Consider the following 15,844-nt stretch of genomic DNA (forward strand, 5'->3'; position numbering starts at 1 on the left):
AAGGAATGGTATTATTGAGCAATTAAAGTAGAAGATAGGTACTACATTGGTGGGAGGAACAAGAAGGTTGAAAACGTGTAGCTGTCTCGCGGATGTATGTATGGCTGTTTTACACTTAAAGGGTGCTTTTCTTCCGTGGTGCACAGGATACCATGGCTCAGCCCCTGCCGCCTGTTCTCTGCTGGATGTGGCTTAGGCGGCTGCTAGGGCAGAACCCACCTACTGGTGCACTGGGCAGCTGTGTACAGGTGCCCGCCAAGTCACGGAGGTGCTGCTGGGGAACGGTGGCCGTCCAGGAGTGACAGCTGTGCTGGAGAGTCAGAACTCACGTTGTTGTAAATAAACTGCTTGTTTAGCTGACCAGACGGGTACGGCGGCAGGCACCTCTGAGGGAAGTTCACCTGCCCTCTGCCCGCTCCTGCAGATCAGCAGGCGCTGGCTGTAGTGGGGGAAGAGGGCGGCACATTTCAGCCCCGTTTTCCCCATGCGTTTCGACACCGTGCAGGGCCTTCTGGCGCCTCTGAGACGCTTGTGGGACGAGGCCCTGGGGCAGCGCCATGGGCAGCGCCGAGGTGGGAGCGGCCGGACGCCACCGCTGCAGCCGAGCCCTGCCGGAGCGAGCGGGGACGCCCTCTGCTGGCACCGCTCGGCACCTCCGGGGAGCGCCGTCCTTCGCCTTACCGGCGCCGGGCCGCCGGGCGGTGCCACAGCTCCCCTTCTTCTTCCCTTTACGGTTCACGCCGACTGCCATGCCCGAGGCGACTGAAAGGCTGAGGGGAAGGGGAAGGCAGTCGTGTGCCTGGCTCGGGCTCGGGCGCCATCTTGTGGCCACCGTGCATGGAGTGCCCGGCTGCCTGTCTGACGGCTGCGGAGCCCTCGGGCGAAAGGTGCTCCTGTGCCTTTAGAAAATTAGGTGGTTTATCAGGAAACCATTTCTCGAATACTGCTGGGGCTTAATAGCAGTTTACATGTTCCTTCTTTTTGTTTACACTGCTGATGTGTCATTTACAAACGTGCCTAAGGGATCTGGAAAAAAATAAAATAAATGGGAAGGTTAATCCAGTCTCTCACAGATTAGTTTTTCTGTACATTGTATGATAAACACCGAATTTACAGGATCAGTCACTGAACAGCAGAGCCCCAGAAGTCAAGCACCGGTAAGGATTGTCCAAATCCTAACATAAGGACCCTTTACATTATAGGTAATTGCTGAATATATGTTTGATCCAGAAAAGCCCACAGCACTCAGGCTTTGTATCAACAGCCAAAAAAAACCAAACAAAAAACCCCAACTATTTTCCATCAAGTGTGTTAAGGCTTTAATTAGAATCCAGAGATCTGTCTTTAGGACATGACACAGAGCAATGGCCTTCAGGCCTCCTCTTGCTCCAGGCCATCTTGCGATATGAACTGGTCCACACTGGTCTGAGTGAGAGAATAAACCAATAATAAAACAACTCTCATCATTTATTGCTAATTACTATAACAAGTAGAACAGCTTCAGGTGTGGAAGATGAAACTGAGTTCTCCCTTAAAAAGGTCAAAACCAGTCATCTGGTATTGGCACTCTAGCCCAAATTGTAGAGGGGGCATCTAAAGCTGCATAGGTTGCAAGCTAGACTTAGACATCTGTTTTGTGGCAGAGCTTGCAGATTGAAGATGCTTTTGGCTACTTCACTCCTCGGTGCCCAAGTCTCACGTCTTTCCTTTGCCCATGCAGTGTTAGTGAGTTTCCATCAAGAAGTCTGTGCCTCTGAACTAGGCGATGTGCTCCTGCGGACTGGGTGAGGAGGTAATAAGCTCCAAGGGGCAGCAGGAAGGAGCATCACATACCTACCCCACAGGCAGTCCTGTGGGGTGAGGGAGCTTCACCCAGCATTGGATTCCCAAGCTGACTTAAGCCATTGGAGCAGCGTTCCCAGCAACGTAAGACGTCTCCTGTTTGCCATCATCCAACTTTCTGAATACACAAAGACACCAAGGTACTAAACTCCACCATCTTTGCTCTTTTGCTCTAAAGCAGATGCCCCCCAGCTGGTTTTGAGGTCTCTTAAACTGTCTCCCTCCACTTATTTGCACGAACTACCTGATAAGCTAAAATCCCACTAGATGGCAGGACAGTTTAAGCCCTTTATTACTATCCAAACCACTTCAGAGCAAGTGCCTGGGACCCCCCCCACCACCACGTAGGGTCCGGGGCTTATGCTCACTGAGCACAGCAAACACAGCCTGTGCGAATCCAGTGGAGAAATCCATGCAGAAACGTCCATTCAGTTCCTTTTGATGGGCTTTACCACACATAAAGCACCACCAGCAGACAGGAAAGATGAATATGAACTAGTCCTAAGTAATTTTCTAAACCTTGTTTCCTCTTTCTATGTGTGATACATAAAGGATACTTGGAATACTGATGGTAAAGTGTAGTTTAAACCTCTTCTAGTCACTGCGGTGTTGGCATTTTTAACTAATGTAAGTGCAGTCATATTATTTTGTATGCTCGCCGCTGCACAACACAGAAGTGGCCACTGTGGGTCAAACTGTGGGTTCATATAACTAAATACGATGTCTTGGACAGTGCAAACATGTATGATGTTTCTCTTGATGTTGCCCTATTGTATTTCGATAGGGCAAACATATATGACTAGCCCTCTTGCTGCTAAACATTTGTGTTCCTGGACTTTCTGAGTTGGGAGAAATTTTCTATATGATTAGTAACTCGTGACTTAAAACTAAAATTAGATACAATTCACACTGTATTTAGTATAAAATCAGTCTTTGTCTGCAATGACAATTAAGTCTGTCCTGTACATTGCTGTACTGTCAATGATTTGGAAATTTCTGTTAAAATATACCACTTTGCAAACTGCTTGGTCACTTACTTTATCCATCCAAGCTCAGCCTATGCAGTATTACACCAGAATGATTGTATATAGCACAGATGGAAATAGCTGTATGAGGGATCATAGCAAATGAGCTTAATTTAAAAAAATGCTTAATAACTTCTCTTAATCTCTCTAAATGAGAACATTCTAATGATCAGTTCCATATCTCGAAAACTATTTCATCCTTTATTGCCTTCCAGATAACAAATTAAATTTTCCTGGTTTATAGCAACGAAAGATGTACCTCAGCATGTTAATCTACTTCTTACATGAAGCCTCTGATGAAGGGCTGACACAAAGAAAATTACCTTCCTAGTAACATGTGGAAAAGATTGAGGCCAATTTTCTGTATATTTAAAGTACCTAAATTGTTTTATATATGCACAGTGAAGTTACAAGGATATTTCTTGGCTTTTTTTTTTTTTTTTTTTTTTTTTTTTAAATATGCAGAGTGGCTAATAATGAGTAATTGCTTCATTAAGTTCTAAAATCTGAAGACAACAAAGTTACCTTTTTTTGCTTGGTACTAGAATGAATTTCTTTGCTCTATAAAAGCCCAGGATAGTGCTGTAAAGTGGTGAAATAGACACTATTACCCGTGCCATACTTGCTGGAATGGAAATTGGGATTAATGCATTATAATACTGGATTAGCCTTAATAGAAGTTTGCTGCTGTAATTTATCAAGGTAATTAGGTATGTACCTAATTTTAGGCACTAAGAAGTTCTGTTGACTTCTATGAGACATATGCATTTAAAGTTAAGCATGTTTTAAAATAACCTGCTGATTCAGGGCCATAACTTTGTTATCCTGTGGATTAAGAGAATTCTCTGTCATCAATTACCCTTAGCTGAGCTAATGGGAGGGTGGTATAGTCTGGATGATGGTTCAGACTGGATAAACAGGCTCAGTGAGAAACATACTCAGAAGCACTTCATTTGCTCTTTACAGACTCAGACAAAGTTTAGTGGGACTATTACCTATCTTCAAGATACTAACAAGAAAATGAACCCAACTTCAGCTGTGCTTGAGTTAGTTAGCCCTGCCTAAACCCCAGACTACTTGACAGCATGGCATAGAGACCCCCAGATAGCAATAAAAGGGGTAGCTCCCCATTTGGCTGAGAAAGCATAATATAGAACCAATAAATTCTTCTGGACCGAAGTTTATATGGCACAATCTCTCCTGCACCAGCAAGTGTTTATACTGGTCAGAAATACATAGCTAGTTCAGTTTTGTTTGACAAAATCCAGGGCATAACTAGATATTCCTCTCCTATATCTGAACTTACCACAGAAAAACTCTCTCATGCAGCCTAAACTAATAATTATTTAGACACAGACTACATTCATGTGGCAGAGAAGTATTTCTGCATCTGTACTGGTTGATCTGCAACTAGATAATACACAGGCAAATGAGGACTGTACAATATGTGACCCATGTATTAGAGATCAGAAATGTTCATCCCACTTTTGAGTTTCATTTTAAATCTTCTGGTTAATCTTTACTTCATATGAGGTTTTTCTAATTTTCTGTGAAAATCCTTCATTCTACACAGCAATTTCTCAATGACAGATTCATATAGCTCAAGTACAAAGTAAGCACCAATTTCCCAGAGTACTGAGCACTCTGACTAGTTCTAAGCTGTATGTCTGTGAGCAGTTAACTACATGTATGTATATAGCTGTGGGATGATTTTTGTGTAGAAGTTAGCACATGAATAATTTGCTAAATTCAGCTGGTTTGTAATTGGCATTTTAATAGTAAAAAACTTGAAAGCATCTTAGGCTAACAAAATACTTTAAGTATCTATTCCTGTAACCCAAATTTCAGTGACTGTAAGAGAAAAATCTAAATATATCCAATGCTGCAATTATGGAAAAGAATTCAATATAGGCCATGACCCAGAAGAGCACTTTAGCATATGCTCCACTTAAAGCGTATAAAGAATTCTGTTTCAGTAATACTCAGCTACTTGAGTTCCATGGGATCATTTTAACTTCCTAAAACTGAACAATTTTATGTATCGTGATGATATAAAGAAGGCTGGTACATGAGAATGGGACTGCAACTCAGAACAAGAGAATGTACCACAAATCTAGTCAGTTCTGAGTCCCTCTCCACTGCAGTTTTCAACTCTGGTCTGCCAGTTTCAGCTAGTTCAGTTGCTCAGACTTTCTTAAGCCACTTGTTTTGCTCCAGTGGAGTAGGTTATTTTACCTTTCCAAACCTGCAAGTAATTCTGGGATGTTGCACTTGTAAGATGACTACAAGTAAGTGGAGGGAACTATGTGTGAATTCAGTTGGATGAAACTGAATCCTTTACTGAATGGTCCCCAGAAGACAGAAGTGCATGAGTAAATAAATGCACAGCAGGAATGGTAGGTGTGTAGAGAGACCTCTTACAAGCCCTCTGCCAGCTATCAAATACACAAATATTTTAGAGGTGGTATACTGGTCAAATGTGGAATGTACTCAGAGATACTTCCTCCATCTGGCTGTAGCCCAGCAGAGAGATTGTGTGGGCAAATTAAAGCATTCGATTGTCAGCGTTGGTTAGGTTTCAAGAAGTACATAAATGGCTGCTGCCCCAGGCTGCAGTAAAAGGTGCATGGCTGTACCTTAGGTCTAGAAACTTAGGTCTCCTACAATAAGGGAATGAATGCTAAGTATTTTCAGGAGCATGACCTCCATAACAAAACAATTCCTTTCAGCAGAGAAAAAAACTTTGCTTAAAAATCTTTGTAAAAATCACAATGACTGAAACATCTTTATTGTCAGCAAACCATTAAAGCAAAAGCCATATGAAATAAAAGAAATATGTATTGTGGGGTTTTAAGTCTTGTCATACAGAAGAAACATCAAGGAATCAACAGAAGACAGAAAATATGATAGCTATTTAATTTCCACAGTGAGATTGAACAATTTTAATCACTTACAAACATGACTACTTTATTTTAGATACACATGAACAGCTACAATATTCAGCCTAAAAGCAGAAATGACAGAAGTGTCAAGACTGCTAAGAGCAGGAGAACTGAGATGACTTGCCATAATCAAATAAAATTTAAAGCGAGTTAGAAAGCAAACACTGATGTTGAAGTAGTTTACCAAACCTTTTGGAGACAGGAGGAAGAGAGAAAAAGAAATGTCTCTCTTTTTATTTCTCACACCCATTTACATATGCCTAATGAGAACAAAAATCTCAGGAGATACATTACAGATAATATCTGAAATCTAATATATGCTTAATATCACCTTAAGGTGGGGAGAGTGAATATACCTCTGTGTCAGAGAGAAAGAAGCTCTTTTGGGAAATTAAGACACAGGATTTTTATTTTGAAGGAATCTTTAGTTGGTGGTACATCTGCTAGGTACATTAATTAAAACTGTCAAAGAAGATTAGTTAGGATGAGTACCATAACCATGAGAAAACCCAAAACAAGAGACACATTCTTTAGTTTTCTTCCCATTTGGATGTGAAGAACATCTGTTTTGAAGGATGACTGTATAAAAAACAGTAGCTCCACATTAATGTCACCTAGGTACAAGTGTGCTGCAAAATCTCATCTGTGCTCCTAAAGTTGCTACCACACTTCAGAAGGGGTGTCACAGGGAAACTGGAAAGTCTGTCAATTGGTTTCATTAATCCAGCAGTCCTTAGGTGTTAGGAATCGCTGCTTTTTCCTTCCGCCTCTTGACTTTCCAGCAAGGCTTTGGATGATGACACTTCTCCACCCTCTGCTCCTTCATCTAAAACAAAGACAGAATTAAATGTTTATACCACACACATTCTCACAGCTTTTTTAATGCAGCCAAATATCTTCATCGTTCACTGATCATCTCTGTTTGGATTGGCTTATTATTACCACACTCATGATGCTTTAAAAACAGAGATTAACTTGACAGATAAAAAACTTGTAGAGGCATTTTCCAAAAGCAGTTCCCTATTGGTGTTGATGTGCCTGCTCTTTGCACATACTGATCAATATGCATTTGGTTGTAAGATTGGAGACAACTTTTTATTATTGTTATTCTTTTTTTCTGGGTCATTTCCAAAGTCAAGGTAGAATATTGCATTCCTCTGAGCATTGCTTGGTTTCAGGTAGATAACATCACAGTTTATGAACATGCCAGTTATCTGGCTGACCTTCCTTGCCAAGAGATACCCAGGAGAATTCATCGTGTCTTCACAAGATGAGGGAATTTTTTTTAAGTTTCATTTGGAAGTTCACTCTCCCATATATTAGAGTTGCATGCTTACATGACTAATAGAAGTAAAAGCTCTCCAGTGTACATGGTCACTTCATGGAGTTCAACATCATCACTTCTGATGCTCAAATTCTCTCACTAAGAAACAGGAACACCTCTTGCTTTATTTCCTTGCAAAGCATAATAATTTTCTAGACAACCTACAGCTTTTGGGGCAAGGAGAATTCTGCTCAGCATATCTGAATTGTCTTCAATGTTACTAGATATAATCTAAGAGGTTATATTTTCAGCTATTCACACTGGAGACTTTGCGTAAAGTATCACAAACAGACAAAAAGATTATATATCTTGGTCTCTACATATCACAGCAAATATATAATGCTGTACACAATTCATCAGCTAAAGCTCTTAGCAGAAACCACTTGATGGAGCAAGTCTGCTCAGAGGTTTGGAGGCTATGGAGTTTTATACTGGTAAATTAAGAATTGAGTTACTTTGACACTCTTCCACATTACGTAGCACAGTACTGTTGAGGAAAGGGAGACAGAACAATCTTCTCTATTGACCGTTCCTATGTGAGGCTGGATGCTTAATATTAGTGCCGGATTTGCCTATCCCACCTTGGCCTTTTTAGTCATCAGCGCACTTGTAGTAAGTGTGGGTAAAGCCCTTCCCAAATCTTTGTTCACGAAGTCAAGCCATGATGATGATAGACCAGTACAGCCTCTTTGCTCTCAAACTTCTTGCAGCCTCCTCTTCAACCTTTTGATCACCAGTGACACCAATCAACTGTTTAACATGGTTCCACTTGTGGCCTCCCACCAGACCACCTGCGGAACATCATGGCCCTCCAAACCCTACGCACCATCAGAGGATGATCAGACTGGATACAGATGGTCTTCATTTCAGAGTTAGGCTCTGTGATAAACAGTTGGTGCTAAAATCTCTCCTGTTCATCTCATGAGAACATTAAGTTGGTGCAGCTTGCAGAGTACATGGAAATTTATATCACACAGCTATGAGCTTTGTATATGCATAAAGAATAAAGCAAAGTCTCTTTTCTAAGCCAGACAAAAGGTATTAGCACATCCTATTCCTGACCTTTCACTATGACAGCAGCTGACAGCATTTTAGAAAGAGGGGAAATATATGACCCAATGAGCATTAGCTAAATTTGAAGCAAGATGGAGAGAGTTCTCCTCACCATTTTCCATAATCTTCACTGAATCTTTTGGAGTGAAAAAAAAAAAAAAATAGGGCATACTTTATATAGCCACATGTTCCATCTTCTCCACTTTTCTCATTTATCCAGCTTCTTTGTTCTGAGCTAGAAATAGCTTTCATTTTTTTTAACAACTTATTCTTAAAGCCGGAATCAACCAAAAAGAGATGCCTGGTAGAGCCCCAAATGTTTCACAGTTTCCCTGTCACAGCATTTGAACTTCCAAACTTTCTTTCCGTTTTAATGAATTCTCACTCCTTGCTGTCTCATCAGTAGTTTAACTTACAGCGAGGCTGTAATTCCCATCTGATACATCTGGAATTCCTAATTCCAAAAAGCATTCTAGTAGTCAGAGTGGACCTAAGTGTCTCCTGTATTCACTTCCTATTATCACTACCTCAAACTGCTCATAACAGAAACCGCTCTTTCAGGGCACACTATAGCACAGCTATATGTCAGTGACAAAAGCAAAGCATAATTCCATTCTCTTAACTGTTCTTCAAATCCTGGCCATGCTGGTCCTTGTATTTGTAAGAAAGCATCAGTACATTTTGCTGTAACTAATGTAGCTGAGTTTCATTTCTTCTTAGTGCATTGTATGGGCATTAGAAAATGAGGATTATTCTGTCTGGAGGGCTAAGTACTTATTTTATGCTTTGCTGTTTAAAATCTCTGTAACAAGACTTTGACTCCTTCATGTTTATTTTTATCCGGGGAAAAAAAAAAAAAAAAGAAAAAGATAGAAATTTTGCATGCTTTAGAAAGTATATATTTTTCAACTACTAAACATTCTAGATGCCAAAATGAAACAAACATGAAGATCTTATCTACAGCTCTTTGCTTAACATGGTTAACACTGTGCTTCTCCCTCAAGGTTCACTGCTATTAACAATACACATAACGTAGCAATGAATATTTCAGTGGGCTGGACCAGTCACTTCACTTCCATAGCTCCTGACACTAATAACAATATAAGTTCTCATCTACCTCCCCTTTGATAAGGGAAACAGTTGTCTCTTGTTGGAGTTTGACTGTGCCAGGCAGAAGAGCGATTTGGAATAAAAAGAACACCATAATATTTGAAAACCAAAGCAGTAAATAGTACTGTATTTTAGTAAAATTACTGTACTTTAGAATGGATTTCCAGTGCTCCAGTTGCACACACCAGGAGAAAATCTGTAGGGACATACTTCTCATATTCCTAAGGAAAAAACTCTGCTCGAAACAAAGGAGTTTCAACTGGACTCACAGGGCTCCCAGCTTTACTTTAAATGTACTCTGATATAGTGCCTGCCATCCTTCCTACCTGCTTTTCCAGATTATCCCAGTTCCTCTCAGTAATGTCCTGCAGCCTGAGGGTATCTGACTGTGTCATCTTTCCCTTTTTTTCTTGCTTTATGTCCACCCTCTCTCTTTCACAAATCTTTGCAATTAGTTTTGCAAAAGTAGTGTCTCCTTCCAGCACCCACTGAGATTCTTATTTTCTTCTCTTTCCCAGGTTCAAGCCTGAAGGTGGTAATTCTGTCAGTTCTCACTGCTCCTAGTAATGTTCTTTCTACCTGCCAAGCAGTCATTTAGTAGCCCATGTTGGGTTTAAATTACAGAACCCCAAATAAATAAACATAAATTAAATCACCAAAGCAAGAACAATTTTAAATCAAAGGAATTCCCTGCCCCTCAGCCTTTATGGTGCTTCATGAGGCTGTAAAATCAACATCCTGTAGCTGCTTCGGGCAACATACAAGCAGGACACACATCCTTGGAGCCTGGGAATCCCTCTTATAATTTACTACAGATTCATGGGCTGCATAGATTCATTTACTATAGATTCACTACACTGCACCTGGACATGGGCCCACCAACTGCGGTGGCATTCATCACAGAAGCAAGAGCGATGGGCATGAGAGGAAAAAGTTACTTCCAAATCAGAACCTAAAAAAGTAGGAGCAACACATGCTCAGGGCAAACCTTACAATTCTCACTTCATAGGCATTAGAAACTAGATTTTCTTGAATCTGAAAATCCCCCTGAAATCCTACCCGAAAGTAAAAAGTAAATCTGGTGTTGATTAGACTTGTGCTAAATTCAGAGCACCTTATCAAATTAAAGGATATGGCAAAATAAGACACTGGTCTCAGACAGCAAAGTTTAAAGCCTACCAGCAAGAGTAAATTACTGTAAAAACTACTCTTAATGTATATGCTTGAGTTAGGATAGCTGCGATTGGATTAACAGCATAGCTTGCTGTCTTGTGCTAAGTTATCTCAGCGCAGGAGTAGACTCTATAGCTGGAGCAGTGTTTTTTTAAGCCGTCCAGCAATGCAATTGTGTTTGCTCTTCCTCAGGGGAATTGGAATTCAGTTCCCAGCACCTTTCCCCAGGCTGCTGAACACTGAATCTGCAGGTGGATATGGCAGACTTAGTCTGGGTTAAAATTAACTTGTCTCATTAGGAGGTACAAGTGCCAACTGTTTGTTGAAGGTTGAATTTAATCCTCCATGAAAAAAGAAATATTAGTATTGACATCAAAACTGCAAGGTGGCGGAAGTCTTGAGAAGAAAACAAAGGACGACTGCATAAAAGTGTCAATTTCTTGAATGTGCAGCCATTACCTTCTGAAACGGAGAGCTCAGCCAGTTTGTGTGGCAGGTCTGAAGTCCCAGCACCAGCAGGAGAGCCCAGAATATCTGGTAAGGCGTTCCGGCGGCCTGCCCGTCCTGATGCTGCAAAATCTGTGACCACAGGCTCCACATCAGTCATTGCTGACTCCTTTCCTCATAGCAACATCTGCATATGCAACAAACATAAGGAGAAAACAGCTGTAGTCTGGATAGATTCTAATCAGCTGCTCAATAATACAATAGTCTTTGCCCAGTGGATCTTTTGTTATTAAAAGCCATACATTTCAATACTGAGTGCTTAAGCTTTTTTTTGTGCCCCAGAAGAAGATAAAAGAATCTCTGCACAGTGTCACTTGCACATCAGACAAGCACAATAACAGCTCTACACCTACAAGAAACCTTGTGGATAAGGTCAGCAACAGCCCTTTCTGCCAGCCACTTGTATGTCTTTTTATGGCCTGATCCCTCTTTTTAAGTGGTTTTAGAATCATAGAATCATAGAATAGTTAGGGTTGGAAACCTTAAGATCATCTAGTTCCAACCCCCCTGCCATGGGCAGGGACACCTCGCACTAAACCATGCCACCCAATTCTTCGTCCAACCTAGCCTTGAACACCGCCAGGGATGGAGCATTCACAACTTCCCTGGGCAACCCATTCCAGTGCCTCACCACCCTCACAGTAAAGAATTTCTTCCGTTTGTCATATAACTACTTTGAAGGGAACTGCAACTCTATTTTGTCATATTGTCTCTGTGAAGCAAAGCATGTTTTATTATGAAACATGTTTAGATTCTTATTTAGAATATTGTTATAACAAACTCCTTTCACAAAAGACCAAATTAATAAAAAAAAAACAAACCAACTCTCAAAAATCAAAATAAAACTTCATAAAATTTCTTCATCCTGCAAATATCAAACCATTTTTTTTCCTCTGCTCCTTGTTAGCTTAGTTTAACTTCAGCTTGTGCATGTGACTTTTATATAATAAATAACTGAATCCTGAAATAATAGAACCAACAGCGCTCTGCTTCCTCAGTCCCTGTCTCAAAGCCCACTGAACTAAATGGTAAAACTCCTGCAGACCAAAACGGGCTTTGGATGAGGCACAGAGGTGTTTGCAGGATCACACTCCAGAGCACCAGTTTAAGTGAGAACACCTGAAGCCAAAGGTGATGATGCTTAGCTGCAAGTGGCACACAGGGATAGTGCGTGAAAACTGCCATTAGCAACTGTATTAAGAATCACAAGACTGTCATACCAGAATTGTACACAACAGTATGTGATAATTAAGGGCGTCATTTCTCATAATTAGACATGATTTGTTGAATTAAAAACAGTATTTACTTGCTCTATATGAATACAGTTTTGTGTGCAATGTGGGAAAAGGAATATTGTCTATGTGTAAATGCGGTCAGTGCTTTGTGTGGGAAGGGATACAGATAGGGCCAGAGACCAAACCAATGGAAGGCTGTCAGCTTTTGGTTGACAACTGGCTGTATTTATAATAAGAACTGGATAAGAAAAGTCTTATTCATTTTAGTGTTGTTCATATAGAAGCAAAGCATAATAGTCCCCTTTCTAAAATTCTGCTACAGTTGGGAAATACCAGTGCTCTCATCTAATGAACAGAAAACCCGAGACAAACAGAGATCAAACATGACTTGCTCTGATACGCAAGAAGACAGGGGAGGAAATTTGATTACCGATGCTGACCTGGCATTCCCACCATAAAGTACATTTTCCTCTTCTCCCTTAAAGTGCCTTTCAGCTGTGTGACTCTATCAACAAGAATAAATATCCTTAATCTTCTTTGTATCTCTAAATGCTTTGTAATAAAAGAAATCTACCCTTCTTGGCAAGAAACAAAGGCATGAGTAAAAACAGCAAGCCTGAAAGATGAGCATACAAATAAACTGCTTTATTTAACTAAAGTCAGTAACTGAAAGTTCTGAGCTGGAGATTCAGCACAAGTTCCTGTATTGCATGAAAACAGTCAAGTCAAGTACAAATTATCTCTTCCGTAAGCAGCAAAAATATAAAAACTATACATGGGCATTCAGGAATGCAACCTTGAGAAAATGTACAAAATACATGTATCAACATTCTCCATTAGATTTAGTATTATACTATGTATTCACTAAAATGGGTGAGGTCAGTATTTAACAAGAAATGTTAAAGAGAATGAATCCATATTTACAGACACAGTCTCACGGCTTTTTGTGGGTGTTCATATTTACTTAACTGTAGGTGTCCTAAATATATTTCTCCAAATGCTCACGAGAGCAAGTAAGGAGACCACAGATCACACTTCAGAACAGAAAATACTCAGGATCTCCTTTTGCTTAGTAAAGCTGTTAAAATTTGTTCCCAGTGCCAAAACACCAGTGTTGCTGCAGTTCCAGCCATTTGGTTGGTGAGACAGAGCTGTTGTTCTGTTAATCACAAAAAGATTTACAGAATGACATTAATATTAGAACACATCGAAGACTTTCTCAAACCTGTCTTGTGGGCTTGGTTTGGTTTTTTTCTTTTTTTCTCTCCTGCATGAATGTTTTGGTCCCTGAATGGTTACCTTTTAAATAGAGAAAATCTGCTCTGCATCTGATGCAGTATGAAACTCATCTCTTCTGTAATACAGTTTCATTTTACCCACCTTGTGCACTTTCAAATCCCTCCCTCTCCTCTCCAGCTCATCTTTCTCCCATGAGGTAATGTCCCTGCATTGCATAACACTAGACAACCCAGGAAGGTGATGAAGGACACAGTCTGACATGCTTTCATGTTCATAAATTTTGATTTACACACTTGATTTAAAAAGTGTGCAGAGACAAACCTAGAACATCTGTCACACAGAAAATCAGCTGATCATTATCGATGAGTCCAGTGGCTATAACTCAAATGTAGCTATCTACAAATAAAAAAAGTACATCATCTTTTATATATGCAGCTGTTACCATTATGTTTTCACCTTTGTGTTTTCTATACTACACTTAAGGTGCTAGAGACTAAAGAGGAGACTGGTTCAAAAGTTAACGGCTACCCATTGTGCAAGCACAGGATGTTCTCTAAGTGTATTTCAAAGTTGAGGGACTACCCCAGCAGGCTTAGAATTGACATTATAAAACAAAACTTATGTCCATTTAGGTCCATATAAATCAAAATTTAAGTCCATATTCATAATAGCTTACTGCTGTACCTTAGATTAATGGCATTTTGTTCTTTAATGTCCTAAAGGCATGTCTTCAGTTTAATTATGATGCTCTCTTATAATAGCATTTTCTAAGGACATCCAGGTCAGGATGTAGAGTTTCTCCACTCTTCATCTGTTTCTTTTTTTTTTTTTTTTTTTTAAATACATCCATCAGGAAATAACTATCTTTTTGGCATCTTCTTGCATCTGTTATGTGTAGTATTTTCCATGCTTGCTCACAGAGTAAACAACAATCACAGTGTGCACAGCATCTACTTTCCAAAATCTACTCCTCTTGCTGGCAACATCTCCTTCAGCTTCACTGAACTCATTTTGCTGTAACCTTATCCAAGCTAAAGATACTTCCATCGTGCCAATGCCTGTGTGCAGTTGCTCCTCAGATTCCAAGTTACTGTTGTCATTTTTCTCACATGTCACTGCTCACCAGACTAATGGTACAGAGCTCTGAAAGAATGGAGACAGACTTCCAGTGCAGAAGGTTCTGTACTTTCCTGGCTCCCTTTTTTCCATAACAAAAACAGGCCACCTGAAAGCAGAAGGGGACTGGGTGGAAAACAGTTGAGAAGGAACGAAGACTGTTTGCACAGGGTCAGTAGTAGGAAGGCAGGTGAATCTCCCAGAAAAGCTCACCTATTAGAGACCAATGACTTTGATTGACATCCCAGCTACCACCAGTACTCCATGGCACCAGACTAACTTCACAGTTAATTACTGGACTCATGACATAGCACCAAGGGGGCTTTGAGAGTACTAGGTTAATCTTCTCATATATGCCTCTGAAATCCCTGCAGGACCACCCAGAATGCACAACAGACCACTCGTGTGTGCAAAGGGGAAGGAAATACTCTGCTTGTGAAAACTGGTCACAATTAAAGTAAAACCCAACTCCTGTATCTATCAGATATTGAAGTTAAGTGTCCTCAGACAAAGCAATGGCAGATAAACTACCAGTGGGATTTTCTCTAAGCAGACAGTTTGTTAATCTTTGAATCTTCATTTGTTGGCAGCATAGCCAGTCCCCTGGGGGAAAATGAGTCACAAGAAGCTGGTGAGAATTTATTTAAATAAATGACAAAGGAAAAGAACAAATAAGTATCCTGAAATAATTTGTGTTGAGGCTCAAGGGAAAAAATGCTTTACAGTACTCAGTTGTAGCAGGTGACACAGTCGAAATTAAATGTCAGTGCTGTCTCTTCCTCACCCTACCTGTAGGAAGTAGATAAATCACCACCATATGTATTTGTGAAAGCTCTTTTTTCTTCTGATCCTTTTTACTGTCTTCCAAGGAGACAAAATACTGTTTTTGTTCTACTTGGAAGGACAAACTATTCCTCAGGAAACGTCAAAAGATTCCCGATACTGGTATTGTTACAATTCCATACAAGCAACTCAAAGGCCCAACACATCACTCCTTGCCACTCAGGCACTCCTCTCAAAAACTCTTCTCTTAGGTCTTATGAATAGTCTCTTGCACTATCAGAGAAAGCTACACTTCTTTAACACTGTTCCTGTTGAATGCTCCTTAGTAGCAACAAAATGGAAAACATTAAATCCTCTCAGAAACACCTGAAAAATACAATAGCCCAGCAGGACTTTTAGATCCTGACTGACTGTGTGTCTTGATGGTCTCTTACTGTAAGATGCATTTCAGTATATCACTATATTCAGAAGGAACCTTAATCCTTTCAGTTGTGT

The 15,844-nt window shown here is 40.3% G+C and overlaps 1 protein-coding gene across 1 annotated transcript; it reads right to left on the bottom strand.

Annotated features, from left to right (window-relative positions):
- Nucleotides 1–6,549: 6,549 nt before the first annotated feature.
- PKIB (cAMP-dependent protein kinase inhibitor beta) lies at nucleotides 6,550–11,076 on the bottom strand (the record flags this gene model as incomplete). The annotated part of the gene is made up of 2 exons (XM_080616039.1): nucleotides 6,550–6,635; nucleotides 10,929–11,076. 2 exons carry the CDS (start codon nucleotides 11,074–11,076, stop codon nucleotides 6,550–6,552), a joined length of 234 nt encoding a protein of 77 aa, XP_080472165.1.
- Nucleotides 11,077–15,844: the final 4,768 nt, after the last annotated feature.

The sequence above is a fragment of the Psittacula echo genome (genome assembly GCF_963264785.1).
Source record: "Psittacula echo genome assembly, chromosome: 4".
Taxonomy (NCBI): domain Eukaryota; kingdom Metazoa; phylum Chordata; class Aves; order Psittaciformes; family Psittacidae; genus Psittacula; species Psittacula echo.